Source organism: Gymnogyps californianus, chromosome 2 (genome assembly GCF_018139145.2).
Source record: "Gymnogyps californianus isolate 813 chromosome 2, ASM1813914v2, whole genome shotgun sequence".
In the NCBI taxonomy this organism is placed as follows: domain Eukaryota; kingdom Metazoa; phylum Chordata; class Aves; order Accipitriformes; family Cathartidae; genus Gymnogyps; species Gymnogyps californianus.
Window position 1 is genome coordinate 120,551,056 of NC_059472.1, and position 15,324 is coordinate 120,566,379.

General features: G+C 40.6%; 1 protein-coding gene across 1 annotated transcript in view; it reads right to left on the reverse strand.

Moving 5' to 3' along the window:
* The window catches only part of ATP2C1 (ATPase secretory pathway Ca2+ transporting 1), an 80,271-nt gene extending 70,908 nt beyond the window's left edge, over window positions 1–9,363 (reverse strand). The window contains exon 1 of the mRNA XM_050892732.1: window positions 9,325–9,363. Coding sequence (XP_050748689.1) covers window positions 9,325–9,336 — 12 coding nt within the window. The 5' untranslated portion in view covers window positions 9,337–9,363. The remainder of the gene's footprint in view (window positions 1–9,324) is intronic.
* Between the last annotated feature and the right edge of the window lie 5,961 nt (window positions 9,364–15,324).

Sequence of the window (15,324 nt, forward strand, 5' to 3'; positions counted from 1 at the left end):
TCAGTTTCTGTAAAGTTTCTAAGCAACTAGCAAACAGGATTTTTAGTTGTCTGGGTTCCAGAGTAAAATGCAACTCACTAAAGTGAGCATGCAAAGTTGACCTCAGACTGAAACCGTTACACTTATTTAATGTTGTATTTCATTTAAAATGTTTGATCAGTGAACAAGTCTCCTAGGATGCATATCTTTTCTGGAAGATCACAGCAAACAGCAGTTCTTCAACAAGCCTCATTACATTCACTGCATAATATCAGGCAATGTAGAGAGAATGAACAGTAGCATCACATTCAGTTCATTTTCTATTGATAAAGCTTTGTATCTTGGGACTAACATGCTAATAACCACGTCAATGCTTGTTTTGATTAAATGGATTTCTTCCAGCAGTTTGGAGCAGCAGTGCCACTAGTATATTGCACTGAAGATATTCACATCCTTACGTGAATGATTGAATTTAGCATCAAGTTACAGGTTGCTCTCTAAACCATTCAGTCTCACCAGTTAATGTTCAAGTTATAACTGATCTATGCATCCTCTGAAGTGCAACTGTCAGGACAAACCTTGACCAATTCAAAGTTATTAGCCAACTAGCCCTGCATACATCCTCTGCTTGTGATTTTTGCCTCTGTGACTGTACAAGTAGCACTATGAGCATCAGACAAAAACTGTCTGCATGGAACATGACAATAGCACTGTTAGCATGGATCCATCAGCCCTCCTGAGCTTTAATTTAATACCTGTCCAGATCAGTAATGGGTGAATATTGAGAAAAATGACAAAAAACCCTCAAAGAAAAAGCAGTTAGTCCTCTGCTGATAATATTTATTAAAAAGCATTGAGCCAGTATTAAGCAAACAATCCCAAGGACTTACCCTGCTAGATACAAGAATGTGATCCTCAGAAATAAAGAGCTTATTCTCAACACCATGCAGGGCAACCTGCTGAGCTCAACTGCACTTCCCACCCCTGTAAGTGTTTGTAGAGTCAAAGAAGCAAATGTTATTATTTGGTGAATATCAGCCCTGCCAACATCAGACAAACCCAAGGAGAATGAATACGATGTTTCTTTAAGCATGTAGTGCTTGAGCTGTTAGCCATTGTAAAAACATTAGGAGTAAGAAAGAAAATAATGAACATTACTGTACTAAAACAGGAAAAGCAGATTTCCCCCCCACCCCCCGCCAGTTATAGCCCTGGTACTTTTTTTCCAAAATATATCATGCCAAAGGAATGTGCCTTTCTTTGCCTGCTGACCTCTCATTTAGAGAAATATGCTATTCAACATCATTTAGTGCACAAAGAGCAAAGAAGTTTAACTGTTTCAAAGGAATGCAGAATTTCAGCTCTTGTTATAGGCTGCTTCTGAATGCTCATCACATAGCTTAATATTGAGTACATATTGGATGAAAAAGAACAGTAACTCATCAGAGGTGGCCCCGTTCCAGACTCACCCCTTCTCCCCCGCCATGCTAAATAGCTTCCATTTCCTTGTGAAACAGCAACAACTTCAGATAACAATTCAGTTCTAAGAATATTCACGTTGCATTTAAGTCAAGAAATCATGATCTACCAAAACATTTAAGAAACTAAGTTACAAGCCCTACTGCCATGAATTCAGCCTTTTATTGAACACAGATTTACATGACAAAGTGTCCAAATACTGACCAGTCCCTACACCTGATCTCAGACTAATTAACATCTCTTAGTAGAGACAAAGCCCTTACAACACAGAGAACAGCAGAGCATAATGGCTAACAGAAGAGTTAAGACAGGGGAAGTCTGGTTTATTTTATATATATATTTAGGAATTCATTTTCTCAAATATACCTCCCTTAGTGTAACAAGCAGATTCAAGACTATCAAAAGTAAAAGGAAGTCTAACAGTTTCTTCAGCCAGCTAGGATGGAGATGAATGATTCAAGATACTGGAATTACACTGAAAACAGCTCATGACAGCAGTGAAATACGGATTTTTGTGATCCTCAGCAGACAGGTAATGACTACTTAAAGCTTCATGGTCTCAGACCCCAATTGCTTTAAGTGTCCAGTAATTTCCTCAGAATCAAAAATTATTTGCTCTCGGGGCAAATTTTCTCAAAGTCACAGAGCTCTCAACAACTTAAACATAGCCATTACTCCCGGATACTGACATTTAGAAAACAGAGCAGCTAAACTTCTGATCCTCTCCCTTTGAGATATAGCTAGGTCACCCACAGGGTTACAATTGAAGGGTTTGGGGGTTTTTTAATTTGCTTTTACCTTCTCTTGAATCCTCTTGTCTTTCACTGTCGATACAAGTTTCCAAATTGCATGGATAGGAAGCTTTATGAAATAGGAGGAGACAGATTTATGCAGCAGATTATCCATAATTTAAGCAATTTCTGTTACTGCACAGTTAAAGAGGCTTCCCTGTCTGGAGTTTGAGATCTGAATGCATGTTTCCTGCCTCTTCGCAAAGAGGCTGTTGCACAATACTTTTCTGCAGAACAACTGGTGAAAATCAAAACATCAAATGCAGAGCCCACAACAAATGACCAGTGTTCAAGTGCCACAAGGGCAGCATGAGCTGGAAGAACTGAGGGGCAGTTCTACCAAATGCAAATCATTTCCCTGACAGCATGCTCTAACAGCCCTACTTCTGGTAAGAATATTCTGCTGCAAAAATCAAATAACAGTAACTAGGTCCTGATTTTTCCTACCCCTCTCGCTACCAAGAATAAATCCTAATGCCTCTTAAAGCTTGTTCAGCTGCAGTAAAGAGGTTAGAAAACTGCTGTTTCCAGCATATTCCCCCCTCCTCCTCAAGCTGTATTTCACCAACTGCACTGTCTGATTTCACTTTTGTTTCGCACACAATCCTGTTAGGTGGATTTCAGCCAGATTAATGCTTTCTTTCATTCTCCACTTTCTAAACTGGAGCTGCAAGGCACCAGTTACAGGGCATAATAATGTAAGCTCAGATAAAGCTTAGCTTGCAATTGCAGCCTTTGCCTTGAATCTTACCTGCAAACTCATTTCCTTTCAAGTCATTACATTTCTTTTTCTGTGAGCCCTTCTCTACTTTGCACCTTTGATCAGCAGACAAGTAATAAGTGTTTGCCTGGCTTTTGTAGTGAATGGAAAAGCAGCAAAGCACATTTCCATCAATAATCCTAAATTCTTGAGTTTTAGAGTTATGAAAGTTTGGGTCGGGTTTTGCCCCCCTCCTTTGTTGTTATTGATCTTTTAAGCAGAAAAGTCCCTGAGAGGAGCTGGTTTCTTACTACAGCAAGGCAATTCAGCCCTCACTACAACTCCACAGCCATTGGAGATTAACTCAGTCTCTTAAGTCTTTACTAAATTATATTTCTGTCTATAATAAATTATTTAGAGCTTGGCTAATAGTACAGAATTTGTCCTGAAGCTATTAAATACAGCTGGCAAAGACTAACCAGCCAGAGCAATGTTATGGGCCTCCTGCACATCAACATCTGTGGGAGGCAAAAGAAATAATTTCTTTACCCTGTTAGCACAGTTTGTGGAAAGTGATCCATGTAGTAGGGAAATAATACTGCTTTGCAGGACTCTTCTCTCACTCATCCCTTCTAGGTCTCACGAAAAAAATCTAGGTACGAGAAAAATCTTTCGATGGATCCAGGAAAGGATCCAAGACAGATTTTCATGTTTGTTTTCAGCGTTAGCTCATCCCACACTACTCGCACATATCCTTTCCTTCAGCTTTGGAGGCTTGACACAGGCAACCATTCTGACATTTCATGCTTGGAAACCTGCCTTCAACAAATCCACTTTGTGTTCCTAAATGACTGTTTGGCTGCTTATACTTCAGCCCATCTGTTTGGATGGCACCAGGCCTGCTTACAAGGTGATCATCCAGTTTCACTTCACTTCCCATGCAGAGATGCTGGCCAATTTTGGGCACTCAGCACAATACCTCTCCTGCCCTCACTTTGGTACAAAGCCCTGCTGAGTCAGAAACACTGCTTCTGTGCTTTATCAAATTTGTTGGCACTTGTGTGGCTCTGACCACCTGAACAGCAGAAGAAGAAGAAAACTGGAGTTGTCAGCACTGGAAATTGCCAAGTACACTTGTTGCTGTGAAGCCAGGGGAATGTTATGAAGATCAATGACACATCATAGCACGAGAATTTTAATTGCAAACACTCTGCAAAGCCAGGATCACCATAAGCAGACGGACAAGGATAATAAAACCAAAGACACAAGCCACAGGCATAGAAGATTCAAGCAGGTGAAAGCATTGAGCTCCACTTTGCTGTAATGGTTCCTTTAAAATGGACAAATACTAGGACATATTTGTTTTGTAGAACCTCTAACTTTTATCTAAGATCACAGTGTTATGGTTTATGCCATTCACTGAAAAATCATACCAGGCTGAAGATGCTTCTTTGCAAAGTTCTGAAGTACGTGACCAAGCTCTTCCAGAGGAATGGACCACTTGTCAGTAGGCTTGTTTCAGGCTGGCCTAACATCAGTGCTTCAGCAGCCACGTGTACACCCACCTCTTGTATGCTGCATATGGGTACTTACTGAGCACAAAGGGAGACACCTGCAGTAATCCAGATGGCTGGAGCCTCAAAAGTGTAGGAGGACATCATCTGGTTGCTACATAAGTTGGCCTTGGCCAGTATCAGAATTCTACATTTTCTTTAATAGCCCCTTAAATCCCTTATTGAAACAAAGATGAAATAGTGAAGTATTAAACTGGCTTTTTTAACTAGAAAAACTTGCACTAACAACAGTAAGTCAGTGGTACGTATCACTAATGTTCTCCCCCCCCTCCGCCCCCCTTTAAGAAAGGCAGTAACAAGCCAAAGAAAGCAAAGACAAGCTTTCAACATACCATATCAGCCGTCAGAATGTTTAAGAGTTTTAGCGAAAAATTCTCTTTTCTCTGGTTTAAAATAACATGACAAAAACTTCCAAACAGGCATTCTGACACCCAAAAGAACAGTTTCTTCTTGTTGTGCCCTGTGTTTTTATTAAAGAAATCCCCTGGCTTCTTATGCCATGATATATTTAAAAGGAAAAGAAAGAAATTTAAACACTTTAGCTTTACCTAGGAATGAACCCAATTTATACTAAAATAATGATCCATTATGCTTTCAGAAAACAGCAAACAACAGAGACTAAACCCCTCGGCTCTGGCATGGCAAATATCCAGTATCAACAAGAATAGCATTAACCTATTTGTTCAACTAGTGCATGTGGTATCAGTCAAGGTGAATTTAGCAGCTCCCACACAGCACTTAGACAACCCCTGCCCCGTATTATAAAAATCTTTAATGATAGTAATAAAATATATCATTAGCAGCCAAAATCCACAAACAGCATCCAAATCCTGTTGTAAAAGAGGTAAATAATTCTCTTTTCATTGAGTGAAAAAAATACAGAGAGATGTATATGCATCTATATAGGTATATGTGTATAGCTATATAGATGCATATACACAACACCCTGACCCTGAAAACACATATAATAAGGAGCTGATCAACAAATACAGACTTTGTCCTACTACTCCCTGCAAGCTGCCAGTAGCTGGACAGGTAGCAAGATGTAACTCTTGCTCATCGCGCTCAATGAAGCCATGGCTTTGCGATCCTTTAAGCACATCCTATATGCATACATCAAGTATTGCGTTTCGGGTTTGTGTACTGCCACAGTAAGAATTTGCTTCTTTCCCCATCTCCCCCCAGCTTATTGCTTTGATAAATAACAATAATTCCAGCATAGCTGTTAGTATAAGATTTTCAACTAATTTAATTTCCTCTTCTTGTGAGCAGGATATATTAGTTCAATTCTACTTAAAATTTGATCCAGTTCCTTTTTTATTTTGAATGATGCAAACTCTACCTTCAATATGCATCACTAATTTAGATTTTCTAAGATTTTAATGAAACAGTATATTTTTAGTTCCGTGTCCAGTTATGGGCTCCCTGGTACAAGAGAGACATGGGTATACTGGAGCAAGTCTAGCAAAAAGCCACAAAAATGATTAAGGGACTGGAGCATCTATCACAGGAGCAGAGACTGAGAGAGCTGGGACTGTTCAGCCTGGAGAAGAGGAGGCTCAGGGGGATCTTCTTAATGTGCATAAATACCTGAGGGGGGGAAATTAAGAAGAAGGAGCCAGACTTCTCAGCAGTGCCCTGTGAAAGGACAGGAGGCAATGGGCACAAACTGAAATACAGGAAGTTCCATCTAAATATAATTATTTATTTATTAAACCACTGTAATAGTGATGAAGCATTGGAACCTGCTGCTCAGAAAGGTTGTGGAGTCTTCAACCTTGGAGATACTCAAAACCTTACAATCAGTCCTGAGCAGTCTGCTCTTTCTGACTGTGCTTTGAGCAAGGGTATTGTACTAGCTGATTTCCAGGAGTCCCTTCCAACCTCAGCTATTCTACAATTCTGTGAAATTACAAGCTATTACTATAGAAAAGTCCTAAGCATATGCAAATGCTATCATTGATTCTGCATAAAAATAAGTGCTTTTTAAAGAAAGAAGATATAGTTAAAAAAATGTCACTGGTAAACTGATTCCCAAATGGATAGATTCATTGTTGGTGCAGTGCCAAAATATAATATTTAATTCTACTGCAAGAAAGAATTTACCCGAGTTTTTATAATGCTTCTCAAACACAATACAGTACTCCTGTGCAGAGGCATCAACACAGACACACAAATAACTATATATACTACAAGTTTTGTTGCAAATAGCTTACTTGGAACTGTTTGACCAGATAACTGGTCTATAACTCCTCCTAGACACCGAAGTATTTAGCGATTTTTTCTACCTCTCCCACACATGCATGAAGCAGTTTGTTTCCCCCTCTTCTTCCTAGAGACATCTCATTTCCCAAGAATACCAAGTCATGAGAAGCAACTGCCTGCAATGGTACCTCTGCTTCGCCAGGGCCTCAATCTAGATGAAGTCACTCTTAGAAAAGGAAGACCACAGCTCTAAAAAAAGGCTCAAAAGCAGTACCCATTTCTCAAAATTTCTCTCCTTGGTTACGTTATTCATATTCACCAGCCTTCCCCACCAATCACAAGATAAGATACTGGTAATTCACTTTTGTAGCTGGTAGGAACAGGCTGATAAGATGGTAGAGAGAGGCTGAGACCTCTACACTCACATCCTGCTACATTTTCCATGACTGAAGCAGCTCCCTCCCATTGCATTTTGCAAAGTACAGGAATGCATCAGAAGTTAGCATCAATGGATCATATGCAGAGCGCCTGATTAGGTGCCACACAGCTGAGAGGTGAACTGTCAGTGGAGCACACTGTGCTCATATGCCTCTCAGAGGCTGTGTACACATGTCTATCAATCAGCTCTGCATCACTTTCAGAAACTTTATTCCTTTACTATCCAACCTTGAGGTTACAATTAAAGAGGTTTTTTTCGCATGGATAACAGGTTGAAGCTTTACACTTGCATTGCCACACTAGAAACACAGAATAGATATCCTCATGGCCATTGTCCTACAAATGACCTCCCTTTTACTCTCTGTACAGCCAGGAAAGCTATTTGTCTTTTTAAAGCTCCATGGTATTGGGATTTGTGCCCCATTTGTTACCCGCTCTCCTAAGTTCTTCTCTGCATTACTGATCTCTAATCAGCAGCCTTCTATTTTAGAGTGTCACCCTCTAGTGCATTGTTTAACATTTATCTAAATTAAAATCTCACCCTATTTAAAATTTGCCTCTTACTCTAAAATCTCTTGATCAATCATTCTGTAGCTACAGCCTGGCCTCTACAAATTTGATCAATGCGTGCTTCATTTTATCTTCCAGATTGTTTAATAGAAACCTTAATTAGTGTTTTCATTAATTAATACCAGACCCAATACTGATCCAGAGATATCCCATTTGATAGCTCCCTCGCCACTGGTGTTTCATTGTTAATTGTTCTGACATTGTAGCCCAGGCATAGTCTGTATTCATATTACAGGATTATGAAGCAGAGAAGGGCTTTTTTCCCTATCAATCAAATTCTTCCTGAAGGAGCTTCCCACACAGAGCAACAAGAAGCCATGGTAGAGTTAGATAACAGAAATCCACCGTGTTTTATTTGTCTACTAAACACATAATATACTGTGGACTATTAACTTTATCTAAATAGCAAAGATCAACTAATTATTCACATATGTCTCAAAGGAGCATGAAAACGTCTCCCTCACTGTATTGATGGACTGTGGGTTAGCTTTAGGGTGCTTGACAGAGCAGTAGCACTAGAAAGGTCAGGCTGAAGTCTGCTGCTTGTGAACCTGGCAGCCAGCTGAGCTTCTTCTCACCTCTAGCTCTCTCTCATCCAAGGTCCAACACGTTAGATCCCCACAGTCTTGTCTGCCTAACAAACACAATTAATCTTCCTATAGAGTTGTTGCACAGTAGCTATCCTCAGATTTGCCTTCAAACACAGGAAATCAGGTAGCCTATGCAAAAACCCACTAAGCTCCTGGCCAGCAGAAAATGCTTGAGGGGGGAAGAAGTATTGCAATGAAGGGGGCCTTTTCTCGTTAGCCTTCCTTTTCTCAGACACACAAATCTTCCAGCTCTGCAGAGGACTCATCTGAATGTTTTCCATCTCTTACTCAGAAGAGTCCTATGCAAAGGCACTTTCACAGGAGGTTTGCCTCAGGTGGAGAACACTTACAGTACAGTCCTGGTCTTTAACAGGCCCGCTTATTTAAGACATAATTGGAGACATACAAGGTCAGATTATCGAGAAAACCCTCTCTTATTTAAGTACAAGGTTTACAGAAATTGCATACTGGACATCAAGGACTAGATCTGCAGATGTACTTAGGGATAAGAGACTCATTCTTGCTAGGAGCCCCATAAGAGACTTTAGAAATCTAATTTTTTTTTTTTTTTTAATCTTATCAGAAAAGTTATAGTGAGAGCCAGAAGTGCTGCCTGCTTTTGAGATACCTTCCTCTTCTTTACACCTAAAGATGAGGAAGGTCTTTCTCAAACTGAGTCTGATTCCAGCAATTCACCCTTAAACACTTGGCACTAGCTTTTCAAAATATTTCTCACATAAGACTAGGGAAAGATAACAGGGAAATTCAACATGCATTCTGCCAAATTTGACATACAACTTTCTGCTTGAAATTAAGGAGACACTTCACTAAAGTGGAAGTAGCACCTTCTAGCAACTCAACTTTGCTCCTCAAACTTGTTGCGCAATATAATCTGTTGTATTTCCTTATGGTTTTATACCTATGTAAAACTTTTTTCTTTCTAAATGTAGCTACCATTCTAAATATAATTCCACAGCTGAGAACCAAAAATAACTAACCTTTTTCCCCATCTTATCATGGTCTGTAATTCTTCTTTTCCTTTTCCGAAGCCCTTCCAAATGTTCCCCTAGGAACATGTCCCTCGGTAAGACTGCTACACACCACAGAAGAAAGGAAGGGGCTTGCAATACTGGCTTTATAAGGGCTTACCTTGGGGCCCTTTCCTCTCACTTAAAGAGACCTAGCCTATGGTTTAAGGAGATTACTGCTAGGTAATTCTAGATTTTTTCCTCTTGTCTTTGTGAAGATCTCAGATTTGAGGCTGGTGAAGTAAGCAAGCAAGGAGAAGAGATACTGTGAGTGCATGAAATGGGACTTATCCTAGAGTGGAGAATGTGAATCCTGCCAATGACAGGGTATAAGGGATCTAATTGAAAGCATATATGTAATTGAAAGTTGGTAGAGAGTAAGGACCAAGTGCTGAGCACCTGAAACTCCAGATGCAATTAATAGTTCAGCTGCTTAGCATCTACTTAAAAAAAAAATACCCTACTTTATAAAAGACTCCATTTTTAAAAGGTCTACCTCCCAGGCCAGTTCATTTCTCTATTGATCAGATAAAAAGAAGAATGTGTTAGAAACCTACAGAAGGAAGAATCAGCATGATAGTTTAGAATAAAAGCTTGGGCAACAGGCTCTGAATTTCATGCAGTAAATTGGCAAACACCTGACTTGAAGAATGGTATTTGAAAGTAAAAAGACACTCAGAAAATGGATTCTGGAAAATTATGTCTGGTTTAGACTCTATATGTCAAAGGACACTGTTCCTAGTAGCTGTATGTCAATCTGTTCTTTCTGCTTTGTACACACTCTAAAAATTATTTTAGGATTGAATTAGCTGTGAGTTTTGGATAGCCTGGATCTCTAGTGCAGAGGATATACAGCCACTTTAAAGACATCAAGCAGAAGGTACTGCTCATGTTATGAACAGATGATCAAAAAAGTATGCCTAGAGAATGAGATGAGGCAGTATTATTTTCTATTTTAGAAATTAAGGATGTGTCTAACTGGGAGTACCCATAGCCAGATGTATCATCATCTCACAAAAAACAGCTGCAGAAATGCAAAGACATGAGACAGATGATGGTCATGAATAGTCATACAAAAGCTTTTATATGAAGAAGGACTGAAAAGATGCAAACTGTTTAGAGCAGGCAGGAGACAGACACAGAGGGAAATAAAAGACTGTACAGAAGAACAAGGTACAGCAAAGAAAGGCTGAGCTCTTATTTGCTTTTACCCTACACAGGGGAAGAACCAAGCCACAGCACCTCTGAAACACAGGAAAGAAGTTTGTTGGTTTTTTTTTTTTACATTTTCTTTTGAATAAAATAGGAAGTGATTAAAATGTGGAATTTTTTGCTGCAGGTCATCTCAGAGGTCAAATGTTACTCAGATTCAAAAGAAGATTGGACAAGTAAGCATATAATGGGAGCATTCATTAGAAAGGGTACAGGCTGGGAAATCAAACTGTATGCTTCAGGGCATAAGTCCCTCATGAACTCTAAGGAATTAGAAACCAGACTTTTATAAGCAGTTATCCTGGCAGACAGGGAAAGGGTTGTTAATTTATTTATAATGCTTTTGACCCAAAACACAAAGGGAGGATATAGATGCAAAAGTAAATACAAATAGAATTAGCAAAAATACAAACGAATCAACATGTGATGAGTTACAAGGAAAAACCCCAACTTACTCTTTAGAAAAAGGAAAGGGATGAAACATCAATTAATCAGCCAGAGAGAAACAGAGCAAGGTTCTGAGGTTAGGCCCAGTATGGTGGAAACATAAGCAGACAGGAAAAGCGCTCCAAATTTTTGAGTGGAAGAGAAAAATGTATCATCACAGTTATAAAAAGGGTGAAACAGAACTGCGGCATATTGAAGAGATGAATAAATGGATTTTTTATTAAAACAAAAATTACAATGAACCAAATTACAGAGCAGATGCAATATTAAACGTTTGAAAGTTTTGTTAATATAAGTTGATGCTTTACTGAGGGAAGCTATTTGTCTAAATGATTTGCTATATGTACTTTCTCATCCTGAGCCTGGACAGGGTTCAATTCTAGCAGAGGCAGAAGGTAACATAGAAATGATCCTTCCCCAACAGCACTGAAACCTGTTGACAGGAAAGGGTGATGAAACTTGAATTATGTGTTTTGTGCACAGAAATGATCATTCATCAGGGCTGTTTGACACTAGCTTCCTTTGACACTGAATTCTCAAGGAAGGAAGGCAGGAAGAGAAAACCTGCCACCGATTTTCTGTCTCATGAGGCAAATTAGATGAACAGATTCTGATTGCAGAGTATGCTGTGTTATTAACTTCTCTCAATTCTGAACACTGCATATGTTGACAGACAATCTGTTGGTAGCTGGAGTGATCTTCATTATCCTAGCTTATGACCACAAGTGTGCCATAAGCCGTGTTTCAGCTCAGGCCGTTTTATTATCTTCTCCTGTTTGAAGTCAAAAGAACCCCCTGGTAAACTTCTTTTACAGACCACTGGCAAGACATGTCTTTTAGTCACTTTAGCCATCATTGCTGGAATTCATTGAGCAGCCATGTCCATACATACCCCTAACCTTTGTGCTTGGCATGGTAACCTTTGTGTTTGGCATGGTAACCTTCAACCTTATAAATTCTTGTAAGAAGAGACTCTCTGAAGATGTAATTGAATTATAAGATCCATGGTGCCGCATGATCAAGCATAACATTACTGTCAGACCTATCACTTTTTCTCCCAGTATGTGGGACCACATGTGCTAGATTCACATGGCGAAGAGGCAAGCAGGCAATGTGATGGAGGGGGTGACAGCTGGGGTGTGTGCCTGTGCCCCACAGCTAAAGGTGCACAAAAGACATAGGTACACAAAACACCAACCTTTCATCGCCTACTCCATGCTCGATGGCCAATGGATCACAGATTGGGTCAGCAACCTAGTCACGGCATATCAGACCTCAGAGTGGGCTACAGACATTGGTGTGGCACAGCAAAGGAGTGAGATATAAAACTAAAAGATAGGTAGCTGTGCGCCATGGGGGATCTGCGGGCCAGGAGGGCACGGCCTCACCAGCCAGGGCCCATCCCACTGCCCTCATGGAGGGAGCAGGGCAGGCTGGAAGGGGGCAGCCAGGCACAGCCGGCTGACCCCATGGTCATCAGGCAAGTCCATGGGTGATGAGGCGGGTCCGGGGTCAGGCTGGGAAGCTAGTTCATGGGTCAGGGTCAGTGTGTGCATCAGTAGGGTCCACAGCCAGGCATGGGCATGGCCGTGATGCGGCTGCAATGTAGATTGATTGGGACCCAAGGAGCAAGAGCCTGGGCTTAAAACCAGATCCTGGGTGAACAGGAGGTGGGGAGGGACATCACTGAGTCCTCCCAGCTGTCTCCCTAAGACCACCAGCTGCACCACAGGGCACTAGGCTGGCCCTGAGCCCAGGCAGCCAAACCCCTAGAAGGGGTGGGGAGTCCCCTCAGGGCCCTGACACGAGGTGAGAGACTGTCCTCACCCATTTCTGCCAAACAGAAGGAGTATTGTCGTGTTCTTGTATCACAAGTTACAGTTCTGGGAGTTCTCTTTGTAGGACCCACCATTTGCCTTAAGCAATTCATAAGAGCAGCCATACCCGGTCAGAGTACGTGTCCATTGAGACCGGCTTCCTGCAATGGCTTGTAGCAGATGCACAAAGAACTGACTAAGAGCAGAGCAGGCACATAGCGTCGCTTTCCCGGGGTACTTTCATCAGCTTCCAGCAATCTGCAGGTCAAGGATTTCCTGCACCAGAAGTGGTGTCTTTAGGTGTAACAGCCCAGTGAATCTTTCATGCATGAATTTGTCTAATTCCTCTAAGAGCCCATAATAAACTGCTGGTGCCCACAGCATCCTGTAGCAATGAGCTCCCCTTGTTAGCTTTCCTCCGTCTGTTGAATTCCTTTATGAATCACTCTAAAAAGCAAAAAACTATATATATGTGTAGCTAAATTACTGCTGAATTCTTATGGGTAACTGAGAACAGACCTTGATCTGTTATAGCTATAGAAGTATCAGTTGCTTTGAATGATTTGATACTACTGTGTTCATATGCAAATATAAAATTTCAGGCTTAGAGATACTAGTAAAAGAACTCTTGGGAAGAAATGATACAATGTGTTTGGTTTTTGTAAAATCTGGCAGCCAAAATGTTGAGCAGATTAAAAAGGAAAGTAAAGGGCATATTAGTAAAAATTTTATTGCATAGAGATACCTCCAGATATTAAACGAGCAGAGCAATCACAGTGTCAGTGCCATTTATCACCGAGAGAAGACTCTGCGTTCCCACTGTAACCTTGCGTTTCTATGGAGAAGGCCTTCTTTTGGCTTTCTCCCCGTTATGATCAATATGATACACCGAATATGCACAAATGCTGTTTCCAGACTCAATCGAGTTTTCATGATAGAGAAACAGTACACAATTTGTCAGTCAGAAAAGAAAATTACTGTACAAATACTGTATTTGGGTTATTCTGTGCAGCATATAACTGGGAAATGCTTGCTAACTCTATGGATTATGGAGAAAATTTGAGAAGTAACATTGCAGAACTAGGACAGATCAGGACATCAGCAGAATGATATCATCCACTGCTGGTATCAAACGCAGGGACTTTTCCCCATGTCTCTGCAACGGGAACATGCACACTGGGGATTAGGATACCGTGCTGTTATACCTTTGTCGCATTGCCTTTTGAAGCGCAGGAAAACTTGCTCCATCCCTGAATATTTTTTCTTGGCATTACACGCATTCGATTGAAGGAGTGGTTTTCAAACAGTGCTCTTGAGAGCTTGTTGCCAAAGCTAGCTGGGCGTATATGCTGTAGGGCCCAGCTTAAGGTGTCACATACAGCGCACTTCCAGCCTATCTATCTCGAGTTGCTCCAAGCAACTTCAGGCTGTTGCTGCTCTCCAAAAGCAATTCATCTTGTACGAGAAGATACCCACTTCCCCATCTGATGCAGAAAGCTGATGCCAGTGGTACTCTGCTGGCTTTAAAACAGTGATGAAAAAGGAAGCCTCCATTTTCCTCATGCCTCCATTTCAGGGTTTTCCTTGCAAGAGTCACCCCAAGGGCTTCCCATACACAGAACAATCAACTTATTGAACACTGTTGAGCTGCTATGATTTTTGGGTGGGAGAATAAAGAGTCACGTTTCATGCTCTCAGGAGATCATTTCAAGATAGGGTTTCTAGTGGAGTTAGTGGTGTCATTACTAGAGTTAACAGGGCATCTCACCCCTCTCTTCCCCCCATTTTTCTATTTAAAACCCATCTTCAGCACATGGGTCACTCAATCACCCTATAGATGCTTACAGTGCATGTGTAAGACATAATACTATTCTCCTTCCATTTGTTTTTCCAGGGCATCCCATGAAATAACATGATGCCATTACCCCGTGATTTACTACTGTTCCCTTTTGCTTCTCATATCTCTCCATTCCAGAGCACAGGAAGCTAACCTCCTGCTCTGTTGTCTCAATGCAATTTCCCTTATCACCTCATGGGAGCTAAGTCCCTATCTTCTTTGTAAGTCTTTGATTCTGCTTTAAATAACAATCTTCAGACTGACTTTGCAAAAAGCGCACTGTACTCCCTGCTGTCAATACAATGTTAGATTCTGTAAATAAATGCATTATGACACACTTAACAAAAAATTATTAACAGTGCAAGAAAATAACATTTGCCTAAGCTGTCAATTAACCACCTGGGAAGCCTGCATATAGGAAACATCTGCATTTATTTTTACTATATCAGAATTTGATTCAACAGTACTGGGTTATTTCATTCCCTTGATTAAATGGGTGCGCAGAGTGCCCATTAATGGAAATAAAATAAATGTACTGTGTGAGACAGGAGAAGGTCGTGGGGATAGAAACAAGCACTGTTGGTGAAAAGGAAAGCAGTCTTTATATCCATTTTTGTGTCTCAGAGTATTTGTGCATAATTTACCTGATGCATTTGC